This window comes from Syngnathus floridae, chromosome 7, assembly GCF_059516105.1.
Source record: "Syngnathus floridae isolate MCC-2025c chromosome 7, RoL_Sflo_1.0, whole genome shotgun sequence".
Classification (NCBI taxonomy): Eukaryota; Metazoa; Chordata; class Actinopteri; order Syngnathiformes; family Syngnathidae; genus Syngnathus; species Syngnathus floridae.
The window spans coordinates 18,160,318-18,176,002 of record NC_142419.1 but is presented as its reverse complement, the minus strand read 5'-3'; the positions used below and the strand labels follow the sequence as shown (position 1 = coordinate 18,176,002).

Here is a 15,685-nt window from a genome sequence, read left to right as displayed (position 1 = left end):
CAATGGAAAAACTTGTTTTAAAATCAGAAATGGTCAAATCTTGTTGTTTTTTATTTATCTTGAACTCTCCATCATTGACAGATTCGAATCTACACATTTGTACTCTTGAACATCTGCCAAAAAGTGGGTACGTGTTTTCTGATGTTTGAGTCCAAAAGAATTCAACACCCTGCTCCCTCCCTCCCGCAGTTTTTCTAAGCCTAGTGAAAGGGTTAATGACCCTCATCTCGCCACGTCAATCCTGGAAAAACATCACTTCCATCTTCTTTGTGTGCTAGGCACCATCTCCTGCCGCCGCCGCCGCCGCTGTTTATTGCCGCACGCTGCCTTGTTTATTTAGTTCCCCTTTGGAGGGCAGGCTTAGGCTTAGCGCTGGCCAGCCGGCCCGCCGCAAACCGGTGACCCCCCAGGGCTGGACGCTGCGTCTTGTCTTGGCTCTCCTCCCAGGAGCGACGCAAAGAAAAGCCCGAGCAGCACGCAGGCGTCTCGAGGGCATCTTATCCCCTCCCTCCTTCCCGGCTGCGGCCACCGTTGTCATCAAACAAACCAGAACCTTCTTTGATCGGGTCAAGGTCCTCAGTAACACACCGTTGACCTCCGGAGCGTGACGTCCGGCGACTGCTTTGCGTCAAGACCCGAGTACAAAGCAACCCGAGCCTCATTTTTCACCAAACAGGTGCCCCGGGAAGAGCGTTCCGCCGGCGGAATAAAGACCAGATGAGGATTCAAATGCGCTCGGGTCAGAAGTGAGAAAACACGGCTGAGGCGGAACACGCTTGATTATCATGGGAATGTTTTCAAGCTGTACAAGCACACCACTTCTCAAAGAGGCCAAGACAGAAACGGACGGGGCCGGTCGGTCCCGACAGAAGCCGGCCGGGACGCTTTGAAGGAAAACTGACTGGAAGACCGGCTCGTCGACGCACTCTTGAATTTTAAGGGGGACCTTGAAAGATTCCGGCGAGTCGAGGCCCCCGCACCGAAGAACGGATTGAACCTCTCTCCCAGAGTTCTAAATAGGAAGAGCAACGGTGCCCTTTGACCCCCCAACGAGCGGGCCTTTTATTTAGCCTGCGTCACGGTCCGCCCCTGCCGATAAATCTGTCCTCAGGACCCAAAGTGGGATTTATTTCCGGCCAGCGCCATAATGGCGTCATTTGTTTGGGTGTCGTGTCCTTTATTTGAAAGACTAATACTTTTTGTTGACCGGGACAAAACGACTCACCAATCAACAAAGTCGATTTGCTTTTTCCGTCCTTCACTTGGTTAGTTAGCAGGCTTAGCGTTGATGTTTATGCGGTCATCGGCCGACCAGACGTGTAATCGTCGTTGATTCTTGCGGTTGGATTTGTAGACGACATATACGTATGTACTAGAAGCGTGACGCAAATGCTCGAAGTGGAAGGAAATGCCTTTTTAGGCGATGAAGTTACGTCAGCCATCTTGGATTCCAGCTGAAGGTGCAGCTTTTGCGATGACGAGGGTTTCTCTCCGGAGACGAGCGAGTAAGAGAGACGCTTTTACAAAAGATTTAAGATGAAGCACGGCACCTTGACACGGCGCCTCTGCTTTGAACAAAAGTAATGGCTTAGCTCTGACGTGCCTGAAGTGGAAATAAAAGGAGCGAATCGGCGGCTCGGGCTCTTGACGATGCAGCCCGTAAATGGAAGTACGCGAAAAAAGTGTGCAGTGCGGCTTAAAAAAAGACCCCAAAAACATTCACTTGACTTCTTTGATTTCAAACCTTTGCCAATTGACTTCCTGCTTCTTCCTGTGGCTTTTTTGAAGACGCTTTTCGGCGAGTGGCTCTTGATTACAAAACAGCAAAGACGATTACGCTCGCTTGTCATGTGATTTATTTGGTGTCGGCGCCGTTCATTTCCATCTTGCTCCGCTTGCTCTAATGAGGACTAGACTGAGCCCTCGGGAGGGAGGGAGAGAGGTCGGGGCCAACTGGCCGTTTGAAAGGCCTTCGACCCGGGACCTCACATGTTAGTCGGGTGGTACTTTCTGCCCCATTAGAGCCGATTAGCGACAGCCTTGGCTTGTAAATCTCAGAAAGAAAGAAAATATTCTTGAGAATTGTAAAAAAGGATCAATAGGGCTATTGTGGAGCACTAGTTAACTCACTTCTTTATGAAATACTTTGAACTCATCCACGACCCACCCAGTTCACATCTTCTTAACGTCTCTAACCATCAATGAATGAGTTAATGTGGTGAGCATTTCTGAAGTGATTCATTTGAGCGGCATCACCCAGCGCAGCCGTCTCGCTTTTAGCCAAAAGCGTAGCGGTACAGACAGCTAACCTTCACGCAAGCGGCGTGGGATCGATTCAGCTCCCGGAGCCTCCGAAGCGGATGATAAAATGTATCTTGTGAAGCGTCCTGCTTAAAATTCCAAGAGGTAATTCTTCAAGTGGCAGGAATTGAGCGTAGCGTAGCAGGATGGAATGATCTCAAAGGTCAAATTTGGGGGTGTACTTTGTCTGGGTCATGGAGAGTGCGCGTTCAAATGAGCTCATGTGCATCCTGCAAAAGCCAGAAAAAAAGAGCTCGCGTGCAACGGCAGCACTATTGGAATAATATTTACTGTCGTGGTCGGGCCAAGAACAACCGCGACTCACCGGGGCGTACCTGACCACCGACGGTAACTCTCCTTCAGCGGTCCCGCCCCTCCCCCGACCGAGGTCATTCTCTTTTTGGTCTCGGCCCACTCCTGGGTCCAATTTGCTCCGGGAGACGCTTCCAAGGAGCTAGTAAAACAAGCGCTGATAAGGCGGCAATAGCGCGCAAGATGTTGGAGCTGCGCGAGGCTCTCTCTCGGACCCAAATAAGACGAAAGGAATGCATTATCTAATTGCATCTTCGGGGGCTTTTGGACGATCGGGTTCCAGTTTAATGAAAAACAGCCACCCTATCAAGTTGACAAATCTAAGAAGAAAAAGGTTATGGGAAAGCGTGACGCCAACAGCTAGCATCACAATGGTACAATGACGTTTAAAAAGCTCAATGGCCCCGCAGATAAGCGACCTGGCCAACGTGAGGTGTGTGAATAGGCAAGTTTGGCGCCGTCTTCTTCCATGCGTGGCTTCCGGCCGCACGTCTGAGAAACGAGACGACTACTTTATGTATACGCAGAGAGGGGATTGTTTGGAATGAATCATGCCGACTTGGAGCAAAACTCGACGTGTATACAAGATAAAATATAATTAGCCCATCACCTACAGTAAATATTTGGCCCAAAGCTAAATAAATATCCCGTCAAGGAGATACAGCCAGTTTTCGGGGGGCCTTCAGACAAAAAAAAAAAAAAATCATCTTATCATTCGCAGACAGGATGTACTTTTATATCGCATAACTACAGGTCCATTTATGATTTTCTGTCCTTACTGTAAAAAGAATGTGTGTTTTCCTGAATGTTTTTGTCAGCGAAGCAGATCATACCATGATTACCTAAGCCACTTTGCAGGAGGGCGAAGTTTAAGGTCAAGGATAAAGGGACCTATTTTGTTTTTCTTTGGTTAGTCCTCATAGTAAACATTTTCCCAACGTACTTTTACTTTTACTGTTGTTATCATGAAAATGACAAATTGGTGAATTTGTGACAAGCTGCAAGCATGAAACGGAGCACTGAGCGGCTACTGTATATTTTCACCCAGGAATGTCTTTTAGCAATCGTTTTTTCGACTTGTTTTCAAATATTTGCACTGTCGGGCTCCAAAACTCTCCTGTCGTATCAACACGCTGCCAGAGCGACACGCATTCCATCCATTTTCAGTTTGAAATGTTGTGGTGTAAATGGAAGGGCGCTTGTGGTGGCGCCATCTTTTAGCAGTCTTCATTTGTTTGCTGGTGTTTACTAGTTAGTGACAGGCTCTGTTTACGTGGACGCTTCCGATGAACCCGATGCCCGCACCGTAGCCCGCCTCCCTTTGCGCTCCCTCGCGTGCTAAAGGTCAAGCCACGTCGGGCCGATTGGTCGACATTCACCAAGATCCAAAACTCCGAGCGACCTTCCCGTGAAGCTCGGGGCCGTTTGTTAGGATTCTTCTGCGCTGCGAACTTGAAGTGACGCTGTGCCGTCAGCGGTTTGATTTGCTCCGAGTTACATCATAGCAGCAGCCATGTCTGTCAACTCCATTGCTAAATGGAGCAGCCGTACCCGCGGGCGGGGAGTTGCAATTGCCATGTGAGGCCAAAAACACGTACGTACGCACGCTTTGCGTGTATCTCGTGATTTTTTTTCATAGTTTATAACAGTTTGTAGGTGTCTTGTGTTTATTTTCTTTAAGCGGTTGGCAAATTTCTGGGGGGTAAATTACCGACACCTTCTGGCCGCTGGTGGTAATGCACCAAAAGTAAACGTCACCCACTAACGTTTAGCAAACGGGAATTTTGAGTGCCAGTCCAAGCTGGAGTTTTAATTTAAGCAAGCAGCCGAGCTTTTAAATTTCAATAAAATTCTAGCGGCACTTGCCTTTTGCAGTTTTACTAGCATGTTCTGCACGCTGCCTATGATGTGTGTGTCTTTTTTTTTTTTATGATGTAATTTCATGCGTAATTTATAGCTAGTTGTTTGATTGTAAAACATTCTCATGCTTGGCTTGCTGCAAATATAGAACATCTTCCCGTTTGGAGTTTATTTGCGGGGAAACGTCCTCGGAGACGAGCAAAGTTGAGTCTCCGTTTCTTCATAATGCACCAACCTCCTTTTGCTTCCCAGGGTGTCTATTTTGATTTTTTTTTTTTCCCAACATTGAAGAATGAAACAGCAATGGCAATAAACGTCAAAATGTGACTGACGCTGCGTAAATCTCGTCCCGATTGCGGCTGTCAGAAGAACGAAGGCCAATGAGCGATGATGTTTTGCCGTTTCTTTAGGACCAGACTGTCAGTGTAAATTAAGCGTGGAGGAGCTTCAGAGGAGTCTGGCTCTTGCCACGCCGCACGTTTGGCACCGTCCACGTCCTCCCTTCCCAAGACTGACCTCAAATTTAGCAACAAAGCCCGTGTGGCTCCAAGCGTTGGCAGTCTTCTTTCATGTCTGCTGAGTCGGAATGAGAAGATCTTCTCCGCGATACGTGCAGAGAAGAGAGACCATTCACATTGCATGTGTGCAGTGTGTTTCTCATTCTTATTGAAAAAGATGATAGGATTAAAGCACGCCTTTGCTTTGAATGTCAAAACGTACAAATGAATGGCAGGCAGGCAGTTCAGTCCTCAGGAGGCTTTTTGACTGCAGGTATGGACCAAAGTGACGCACTGAGAGAAGTCTGCACTGCAGTCCAGCCTCACACGTCGCTCGCAGTGATGACTATTCTGCGTCCAATTTATCACGTGAGCTCTGGGAGCGTTGGGAACGGGGATGCGATCAGGACCTGCAAGCGCATCTGTGCCGAGTATGGAAGCCCCGCCCCCATCAAACAAAACCACATCAGTGTGGCAGGAACCTAGCAAGAATCTGAGGGTTCGTGTCCGTATGAGAGGACTGCACGAGGATATATGTTTGATATTTTGAACAGCCTTAAAATAGCCCTCCCTCTCACTTTTAAACTTGATAGTGCATCTCCTGGTGCTAAAAGCGGCTTTGTCGTCGCTCTTCGCCCTGCATGGAAATCTCCCAATGACACCTGTGGGCTTCCCGTGTGACCACTTTCTGTCCTGGCCAAAAGCATGTTTTTTGCATTTACTTGCAATGTGTCCCCAGAAATGAAGACATGTGTTTTTGAGATTGACAACGGCAGCTACCAGACATGTTGAAAGTCAAAACGCCGCCGGGCAACTTTGTCGTTTCAGAATTCTCATGATTATTCAAAATGACGTGTTTTGGACAAATAATTCCAACTGGCAATTTATTTCTTTATTATTATTATTCTTCAAAATGACGTGTTTTGTACAAATAATTCTAATAGGCAATATTCTTTCTTTGTTTTCTTTTTCAACGGCCGGAACAGCAATCAGCAGGCGTAAAAAAAATAACGGCAGGTCGGCGTCTCCTGTTTGACCCCCTGAAAATAAACAGGCAAATGTCTCCAGCAGGAGCCTGGTTGCCAGTTTACGACGAAGCGCGCTCCGTCTTTCCAGGTGGCCGATGGGTTAATACGTCTCGCAAATCCGACCCAGCGCCCTGCCCTGGTGGGGGGCCTTGTTTATTTTTCAAACAAGTCGAAAGCTTCTTCGAAACATCAAATATTGCTCTTGAATACGAGCGGGCTCTGCTGTCCCGAGTCGGCGCTTTGTCCTCATTATCGGATCATTTTTAGGCTTGATTAGCATGTCGAGATAATTTCAATATGGCGTTTCATGCCCGAGCGGTTTTGGATGTTGTTTCCCTGCCCATCCTTGCAGTTTTTTGGAAGTTGCACAAGAGATTTCTGCTCAGCACTTTCTTTCTGCCCTTTTGTGAAACTCTACTCTCCTTAAACGGTTCGATGCCTAATCATCTCCAGATGGAAGGCCGGGATGAAAGACAGACACTTCAGTTTGACTAGAAAGTCCAATAAATGTTTTGAGAAAAAAAAAAGCGTCCATTTTACCCCCTGCAAAATTTGACAAGGACTAAACACTAAAATGAAAGAATGATGGAATTGTGGCACTTTTGGCACGACCGACTTCTAGTTATGGGATACTCTCAACAGTTTTAGTGTACACCGCAATGATGTCAGGCAAGAGATTGATCTGGCCAGATTTACGCTGAAGAACTTGAAAGTTGAAGGCCTCCGCTGTGTTGTTATTTCCCTCCCCATCGTTTTTATTGACATTTCCCGTCAACAGGAATGTATTTCTTTCCTCGCCAGTTCGACAAACTCTTACTTGATTGCAGTTCAATCCGAATCGGTCCTAATCGGAACGAGAATCTAGTCTTTATCTTTGCTTACACGAGCCGTTATTGACATTCTAGCTGGAACTTTTTTGGGACCACCTAAGCAATAAAACGAATGCAGACTACAGCTACTGTCCAACAAAAATAAGTGTGACTCTAATATGAAAGAGTGGACCATGGGAACTTGATTCTAACAGACTGAACATTTCATGGAAACACGAGTAAAACATCCACTTGCTAGCTTGTGTCCATCGCTAAGCTAACATGTGCCAGCTCCATTCCTGCAGATGAAACATTGAATGTTGACTTGGAAACCAGAACCCAGAAAGTCATCTCCTCCGTGTCAGGAAGTTTCTTTTCTCCGTCCAAGAAAAAAGCCAAGATAATAATGGCTCATTCGGAAGGGCTCGGGCCTACCCAGCGACTGAGCGAGCGACGCTAACGAATGCTTAGCGGTCAATTGTTTTGTTGGCATCATGTGCAATCCTCCTCCCTGGTCTGGATGAGATCCTTTGGCATACTTGCGAGGAGATTGATTGAGATTCTCAGCGACCTTGACATTTTTACGCCACGCTCACCAATGTCCCCGTCGGTCCCGCAGTGGAAGTTTTCGCCGGCCGGCCGGACAAAGACCGAGCGCCGCAAATCTGGACTTAATTGTTCCGCTCACGTCACGCAAGGACATTGAGGATTCTGACACGGGCTGTTTTTGTTCTGTAATTATGAAGAGCGTAAATAAGCGTGACTCGGTGCAGTGTCTGCGTAGCGTTAGCAAAGCGCGTACAAAAGACGCTCTGCAAATGGCTAATTGGGAGCTGATGTCAAAACTTCATTCGGAGAGTTCAAAGGCGGCGTTGGAGGGCTGAATTCATTTGTGACCCGCACGCTAACGACTCGAGCCAAATCCCCCATTGGTGGTTTTTCTGCGGGCCCGAGTATTCATCCGAGCGTTTTTGGTCGGGACCGGCGAAAGATAAAAACGAGCTCCAGTACGGCGAATCTCTTTGACGTGACGGTGATTAACGACTGCCAGATGACAGCTAATAGACGGAAATCTGTTCCATGATAACATGTCTTAAAAATCCACCCTTTTGGTTTTGCTCACACGACTGAGATGTAGCGTTCAAAAATAGAAAGAATGTGTTTGATTTGCATTTTTTTTTTGCCTATGGTCACTTCAGGACTTTTAGAAATATAAGTCCTCCCAAAAAAATGTTCAGCCTGAATTAGATAAAGAACCTGCAACTCACCTTCAGCTTGGCCCAAAAGTGTGTTCACTCAAATCAATATTAATTTTGAGGCTTAGCGCTGGACACGTGTCCAAGCTCCTTCAGCGATTTAGCGTGCCAGCAGGGGGTCTCTGGCCTTCTGTGCTCAGAAGTGTTGCCAGAACATCATGGCCAGCAGCAGCAGCAGCAGCAGCAGCGGCAGCAGTTTTACAGCAGCTGTGCCAGTCCCAAAGCTGTTGTCTGGCCGCATTCCCATTTCTTTGGAGCTAGCACTTCCCGCCTCACCTTTTCTGCCTTGGCCATGTTCTCCGACCGGCCTTTGAAGCTGTCACCTAATGATATTTGATGATGATGACTTGAACCCTCCAAACAGATTGCCCTTAATGGTGGCCAATCTCTGGACTGAGATGTTTGTATTGTTTTTCATCGTCTGAGTGGAATACGATATTTGAATACGCTGGAGCTCGACAGACCGCTCGGTCGGAGTTGGAGTCAGGTGAATCTGGGCTCGGGGTTGGTTTTGAGCTTTGGCTTGGTGTTAGATGTTTGTTTTCATGACTTTAATGACGGGAGGGCTGGATACTTGTTGATGGCGCATTTTCCAAAGCCTCCATACAAACAGCAAAAGCATTTATGAAATGTTCATGTGTGGAGACAGCACTTTGTTCGTTCTGTGAATGCGGCTTGGGCAGTCTTTGGCCAGAGTCTTTTCATTTTTTACTTCTATTTGTTTTACCAGTCAGCACATCTTTTCTTCATCCAAGGACACTGGAACAGTTTAGGCTTTTTTCGATTGAAACCACATGGCGGCTCCTCAGGTATACGCTGCCTTCAGGTAGCCAAGCAAGATAAAAGCAAAGCGTCATAAATTTGAACCTCAAGAGATTCACAGATGGGGTATTTTTGGACGCGCTCTCGGTTCTCATCTGCACCCGGTTGAGGCGTGACCGTGTCGAAGATTCACGCCGGCGAGATTTTTCTTGCACAAAGCCGATGAGGTGTGACATCTCTTCCCCGATGTTTGCAGGTTTCGGAACGCCGATTGCGAAGAGACCTTGATTGATGCGTTCGATAATTTCCCGGCGGGCAAACATTTACATACGCGCCGTGTCGTTTTGCAGCCTATTTGGATTGGCAGGCGGCGCCGCCTTCCTGATTGGCCGGCCTTCGCGGTGGAAACGATTTGTTTGACTGGGCCGCTCGTGTGATTAAAAAGCATCTTCCCTTTCTGCCACCTCCCACTTTGTTGGCTTTCGCACATTTCGGTCCGCCAACGGTAGCCTGGGAAAACAAGACCCGAGTGACCTACATAAGGATGCGGCGTCCTCAAGGACTTTGCAAAAAAGCCTCAAGTGCAATCCAATTTCATCCAGGACAAGAGCTTCATCCAATATTCCGCCGCCAACCAACATAATAAAGCTCACTTTCAAAGGAACCGACCCAAATGAACATCATGGGCATTTTTATCCTTTCATGCTTCAAAATAGACAAAGATACACTGTTCAAAGTGCAAAAGGCGAGAAAATGCAAGGTCAGCTTTTTTTTTCTTTTTTTTTTTCCCGTGTCAGGCTCCTTGATCAATTTCAGCATATTGAAGATAAATATACGCGCGAGTCCCACCAATGTGCTTCTCTTTAGCGGACCGTCGAGAACCGCAGCGTATCGTCGCATTCCGTCAGCTCGTTTTACCAAACGGCGCCCGATAAGACGGCTCCCATGGTCTGCCGAGTGCGGTGAGAAAACCTCAAGATTACGTAGCCATCTTTTAATCCAATCCAAAGAAAGGTTTGCGTAGAGCCTATACGTTGAAAATGGAGAAAGGGGCCCCCGAAAGAGGCCTGAGTGGTGGATGGAGTTTTTTTTTTTTCTTTCCCTCCTTTGGAAATTATAGGGCAACTTTATTAGCTGCTTTTCAGAGTTTTTACACTTTTATGTGCCCACTAACGACATCGGACATCCTAGTGAAACAAGAACTAATAAACATACTGCTAATGTCTGAAGTCACGTTTGGACATTGGTTGAACAATGTCCAAAAATTCTGAAAGACAACCCATGACATTATTTTTCATTTTTGCATGCCCAGCTCCAATTGGTTTTAATCATCTCTGTGTTCTTGCAAGCTGTTTGTAGTTTCTCAGTGTTTTACAGAATATTTTTTGCCACAACGCACTTGAAGTTGACAAAGGGGAAGTGACAAGAGTGATTATTCGTTTTTTTTCTCCCCAGACTTGGCCAAAGGCTCGTCTTTTATTGGACTCCCTTTTGCGGCTTGGCTAATTTTCCAATGGCGCTTTTTCATTTGCATACGACCTCACGTGGTCTCGCGTGGGAGGGAAGCGCCGGCTGTTGGAGGGAAGACGCCACCGCTGCCGCCAAAGCTACCAATGGAAAGGATAGCTTTGGGGCATTTGGCTGGAAGCGGCCACCGCCATTTATGCAAATGTACACCGCGTTATCTGTGACGTGTCTCGGCCCGAACACATGGAACATATTGTCCTCACCGCTGATCCAAACATAGAGTGAAAGTTTGAGGCTTTTGCATGGAAGTCAGGCTGGACATTTCATAGTTGCGCAGGTTTTTGGTCACTTGTGGGCAAATTGGAAAACAATTCCTGAGTGCTATCATAAACATTTGGACACATTCGTCACCTCAACTTGCTCCATTGGCAGGGCAGAGAAAAGGAGCAGGTCGCGCTGCGGGCTGACTTCTTCAAGTGCAAGTGTGCGTTAAAGATGGAGTAGCTGGCTGCCTCCTATGGCTCTTGCTTGCTTCCTTCCTTCCTTCCTTCCTTCCCCCTTTCCTGGCGTGCTTTATGATCCTTCTCTTTGGCTGGCGCGCTCACTCCTCCACACCAGTCGTCCTCTGTTCAGAGTTACAAGGCGCGCCTCCCATCTGCTGCTCCAACATCAGAGTGGAGCCCGAACGGCTGCCCCCCTTGCCCCCTCCTCGCGCCCCCCTCCCCTCCCAGCCTTCATCGCCTCACATGAATGATTTTGCTCACACTCACTTTTGTTTGAGTCTGCTTTGAGATGATGAACCTTATTTTCCTTGGCCGCTCACCTGATGACTTTCCAGGTGTTTGGACATTGTAGCAACAGGTTCTGTTTTCTGCCTGTTGCTTTTTTGGGACCAATGCCAACAGACGGACATTTCCACTCGCGCTCTCAAGGCTTTGCATTCCGTGCCGTACGTACAACATAAGCATCTCCACGGAGCTAATCGTAAGCATGCCAGGTTGAATCTTAATCATTTGGTTCCATTGGGCTTCCGTCAGCAGCCAACACTTGGGAATGATTATTTGGTGGCGCTTCCCCGGAGGCATCCCTGCAGTAAATGACGGCTCGTCATCTAATTTTACGACTTGCAGCCCTCTGTAGATAGCGCGCTCTTATTAAAAGCACTCCACAAGCGGGACATTACAGGGTACAACGCGCCACACTGGAACGAACTGTGTGGTACGGAGCTGTTCCGCAGCCGCCGCAGCCGCCGCCGCCGCCACCGCCGCCATCAGTGTCCTTTGTAGACAGACGCCATTTTGCTGGCATTCTTCCCGGTGTCTGGGGAAGTCATTCTGTTTCATTTCCCCGAGAACCCACATCCCGCCAGAAGGCCCGCTTGGCTCGGATGGACGAAATAGAAAGAGTCCAAAATGCTTTCAAACGGCACCTGCTCTGATATTCTTGTTTGACTTTCAAATATCCGATAATCATTCTTGGTCCGTCTTCGTAGGTGATGGCAAGAGATGCGGACGGTGGTTCCTTTGGCTCCATCAGCTACTCGCTGAGTTCGGGCCAGAACAGCGCCACCAACTCCCAGTTCACCATCGACAAAGAGACCGGCGTCATCTGCACTCGTGCGGCGCTGGACCGGGACCAAGGCCAGAGCAGCTACGACTTCACAGTTACTGCGGTGGACGGGGTGAGCCTTTGAGGAAAAACAAAAAGTTTGAGACTTAAACGGTCGCATAAAGCCAGCAACGTAGCACGCGTTGGCGTGGCAGGTCAGAGCGCCCGCTCGTCAGATATGTCAGGTATTGCTATGAAAATACAAGCTGAGAAATGAAAGCAAATGACGGCCATGTTAAAACCATTAGAAGGGGCGGGGGAGAAATGCCTCAGCTGTCAGCCAGTAATATTTTATTAGCTCCAACGGCCGCCTTCTTTGTTTTTGCCACCTGGTCGAAATGAAACGGCTGCATTGTACTCGCTGCGAACGAAAAGACCTCTCGGCCCGAGCCGGCCTCTCTCTCTCTGTCCCACGGGAGGCCATCAATCTGACCCGCCGGGCCCGTTCTCCCAGCTCATTCTATACATAGCGTACTTTTATCCGCCCCATTAATACGATCCACGCTAAAGTAACAAGACGGTTCTCGGACAGGGGGGCCTGAGCACGCAGGCCTACGTGAGGGTCGACCTGGTGGACGTCAACGATAACCGGCCCACCTTTTACCCGCTGAGCTACGCCGTCAGCCTCAGCTCGCAGAGCGCTCCCGGGACCTCGGTGGCCCGAGTCATCGCCTACGACCCGGACTCGGGGGAAAATGGCCGGATTACGTACCAAACTGCGCCAGGAGGGTCTTCCCCTTACTTCACCCTCAACAAAGACACGGGTTGGTACATCGAAACGTCGACTTTCCGCACAAGGAATCCGTTCAACGTGCGATGGCGATCTTGTTTGCGCAGGTGTGATCTCTCTTTCCCGCTCCGTCCACGGCAAGGCCAACTCGGTCATTGCGATGGTGATCTCAGCCCAGGACGGCGGAGGCCTGGCCGCCCTGGAGAACGCCAAGGTCAACATCAGCGTGGCGGCGGGTGCGGTGGCGCCCCCTGTGTTTGAACAAGCTCAGTACTACTTTGCGGTTTCCGAGGATGTCTTGCAGGGAACCGTCGTGGGTAGCGTCCAAGCCAAAAGTAAGCCAGGTATGATCCAGATGATACATCTCACCTCAGAATGTCCATTTGGCAACTGTGTTTCAACATTCTCCGGCAATTGACAAATGGCATCTTCGCTTCCACCGCAGCCTCTCGGGAAATGATAACTTCTGCTTTCAGGCCTCCCCCGAGATATGGCCTACGCCATCAGCTCCGGGGACCCCACGGGATACTTTACGGTGGATGCCGACACCGGAACCCTACGGACCCGTCTGTCCCTGGATCACGAAGCCCGGCCGGCGCTCGACTTGGAAGTGCAAGTCCGCACCGGGAACCCGCCGGCTTTCGGTCAGACCCGCGTCCACATCGCCATCCAGGACGTCAACGACAACCCGCCGGTGTTCCTTCCCTCGTCCTCCGAGTCGCTGCTCGTGCCGGAGCAAACGGAAATGGGGACGGCGGTGTACCGCGTACAGGCCGAGGACAGAGACTCCGGCGCAAACGGCCAACTGTCTTTTGATCTGTCTTCTCCGAGCGGCATCCAGAGAGCTTTCAGCATCGAACGCAGCAGCGGGGAGATCCGGCTGGTAGGGCCCCTGGACTATGAGAGCGTCCCCCGCTACGACCTGCAAGTAATTGCCAAAGACGGCGGAGTGCCTCAGCTTAGCGCTACTTTCATGCTTGTGGTCCACGTCCAAGCGGAAAATGACCAGGGACCCGTGTTTGACACGCTCAGCTACCGGGTGGAGCTCAAAGAAGGCACTCCCATCAATACGCGCTTCCTTCGAGTCCGGGCCCTTAATAGAGAAACGTCGGGTTCCGGATACTTCAGTCCTCTTTCGTATCACCTGCGGCCGGACGGCGACGCCGCCGGCTTCGGCATCGCTTCGGACAGCGGCTGGCTCTTCGTGAAGAGCGCCCTGGACCGGGAAGTCAAGGACATGTATCTTCTCACCGTGCTGGCCAGCGCGGGTCACGGACAGCTGAAGAAGACCGGCAGCGCCACCGTCAGGGTATCGGTGACGGACGAGAACGACAACCCGCCTCGACTGGCGCAGCCCAGAGTCTTCATGGCCGTGAGGGAAAATCTGCCGGCGGGGACGGGCTTCGGTCGCGTGCTGGCCACCGACCGTGACAGCGCTTCCAACGGACGCCTCAGCTATCGTCTGCTGCACCCCGACCGCAACTTCCAGATCAACTCGCACACAGGTGAGATGGCGTGCACCTCGCGCTAAAACGGATTCCATTTCCAGTCTTCCATTAGCCGTCGAGCATGTTTTGAAATGGAAGGAACGTATTCCGATCTCCTGATGGAGCTACTCGATTTCACTCTGATGCCCTCAGATGCTTAAATTGCTGTCAAAAATCCCATCTCATCATCATTTCATGATATCAGGTCACAACCAGGCCAATTGCTCGAGTTGTCGGCGAATGGCTGCAAATCAAAGATGCAAATCTTTGGGGATGACACATTTATGACAACACAGAACATTTTAATTATTCAGAAATCAAATCAATTAAATCTGAAATTGCATCTTCCCCCGCCACAGTGAATAATTCAGAGAGCGGCGACAGCACCTCGTTGCGCTCTAATTGGCCTGCTGACTCTGTGGGTGGGCGGACTTTGATTTGCGATCATTTTCTGGTCTCAACGGCTTCTGCACGATGCACATGTTCTACCTCGGGAGATCTGATCAAGCCTGACTTGTCTTCCAGGTGAAATGAGCACCAGGGCCAGTCTGGACAGGGAGCAGCAGTCCAGCTACCAGCTGACGGTGGTCGTGCAGGACGGAGGCTCGCCTTCCCGCAGCGCCACCGGTACCGTCTTTATAAGCGTGCTGGATGACAATGACAACGTCCCGACGTTCGTCCACAGCCAGCCTGGGAAAAAACTCACCTTCCAGGTCATAGCTCGAGCCCGTAGACAGCAAACTAATTGACGGTCATAACTTTATTGATAAGCATTTGGCGGCTGAACAGGTGTCGGAGGCTCAGTCTTCAGGAGTTCTGCTGGGCACCATACAGGCCAAAGACCCGGATGAAGGAGAGAACGGCACCGTACTTTACTCCTTGTCAGGTACAGCGAGAGAAAAAAGTCAAGTGATCCATTGAAAGTCAACGACAAATTGTTTACACTTTCCAGGTCCGAGGGCCGAGCGCTTCTTCCTGAACGCCAACACGGGCGAGCTGCACTCGTCGTCGCCCCTCAGCCACTCGGAGCGGCCCGAGTACGTCTTGACGGTGACGGCAAGCGACCGAGGACTGCCGCCTCGCAGCACCTCCTGCTCCGTCGCCGTCCAGGTCAGAGCTCAGCCGGAGCCCGTCTTTGGACGTGCGGGGTTTTTCTCGCCGTGACATTTCAAAAGGGATTTTTTTCGTGTGGGTGTGAATCATAGACTCGCAGCTGTTTTGTGTGATGAGTGGCAGCTGTGTGGAAGTTTTTCACGGTGACTTTTCACAGTAGCCCCCCTTTTACATTGAGTGGCAGTGCAAAATAGGCATTTTTCGGCGTATTATTTTGAAAGGCCTTCTTTTAATTTGGAAGTCAGAAAAGAAAGCTGACACCGAGGAAGGAACACATCGGTTCCAGGAAAATGGAGAGGCCAGATAAACAAATTTATAGCTCACTTTTTCCTGAGATTTAAAGACCTAATTATTTAATAATCGGATTAAACAGGGCCGTGTTGTTCTTGCCTGCTGATGCGTTTATTTTACGTCCTTTAATCATCTTTATTTTCAGTCGGTCAACATTGGTAGCT

The 15,685-nt window shown here is 49.5% G+C and overlaps 1 protein-coding gene across 1 annotated transcript in view; it reads left to right on the top strand.

Annotated features, from left to right (window-relative positions):
• Nucleotides 1–15,685, top strand: part of LOC148395796 (protocadherin-16-like) — a 55,681-nt gene that overhangs the window by 27,666 nt on the left and 12,330 nt on the right. The window contains exons 3-9 of the mRNA XM_088381391.1: nt 11,785–11,973; nt 12,433–12,664; nt 12,738–12,974; nt 13,107–14,135; nt 14,643–14,830; nt 14,907–15,003; nt 15,070–15,227. Of these exons, the coding sequence (XP_088237517.1) occupies nt 11,785–11,973; nt 12,433–12,664; nt 12,738–12,974; nt 13,107–14,135; nt 14,643–14,830; nt 14,907–15,003; nt 15,070–15,227 (2,130 nt within the window). The remainder of the gene's footprint in view (nt 1–11,784; nt 11,974–12,432; nt 12,665–12,737; nt 12,975–13,106; nt 14,136–14,642; nt 14,831–14,906; nt 15,004–15,069; nt 15,228–15,685) is intronic.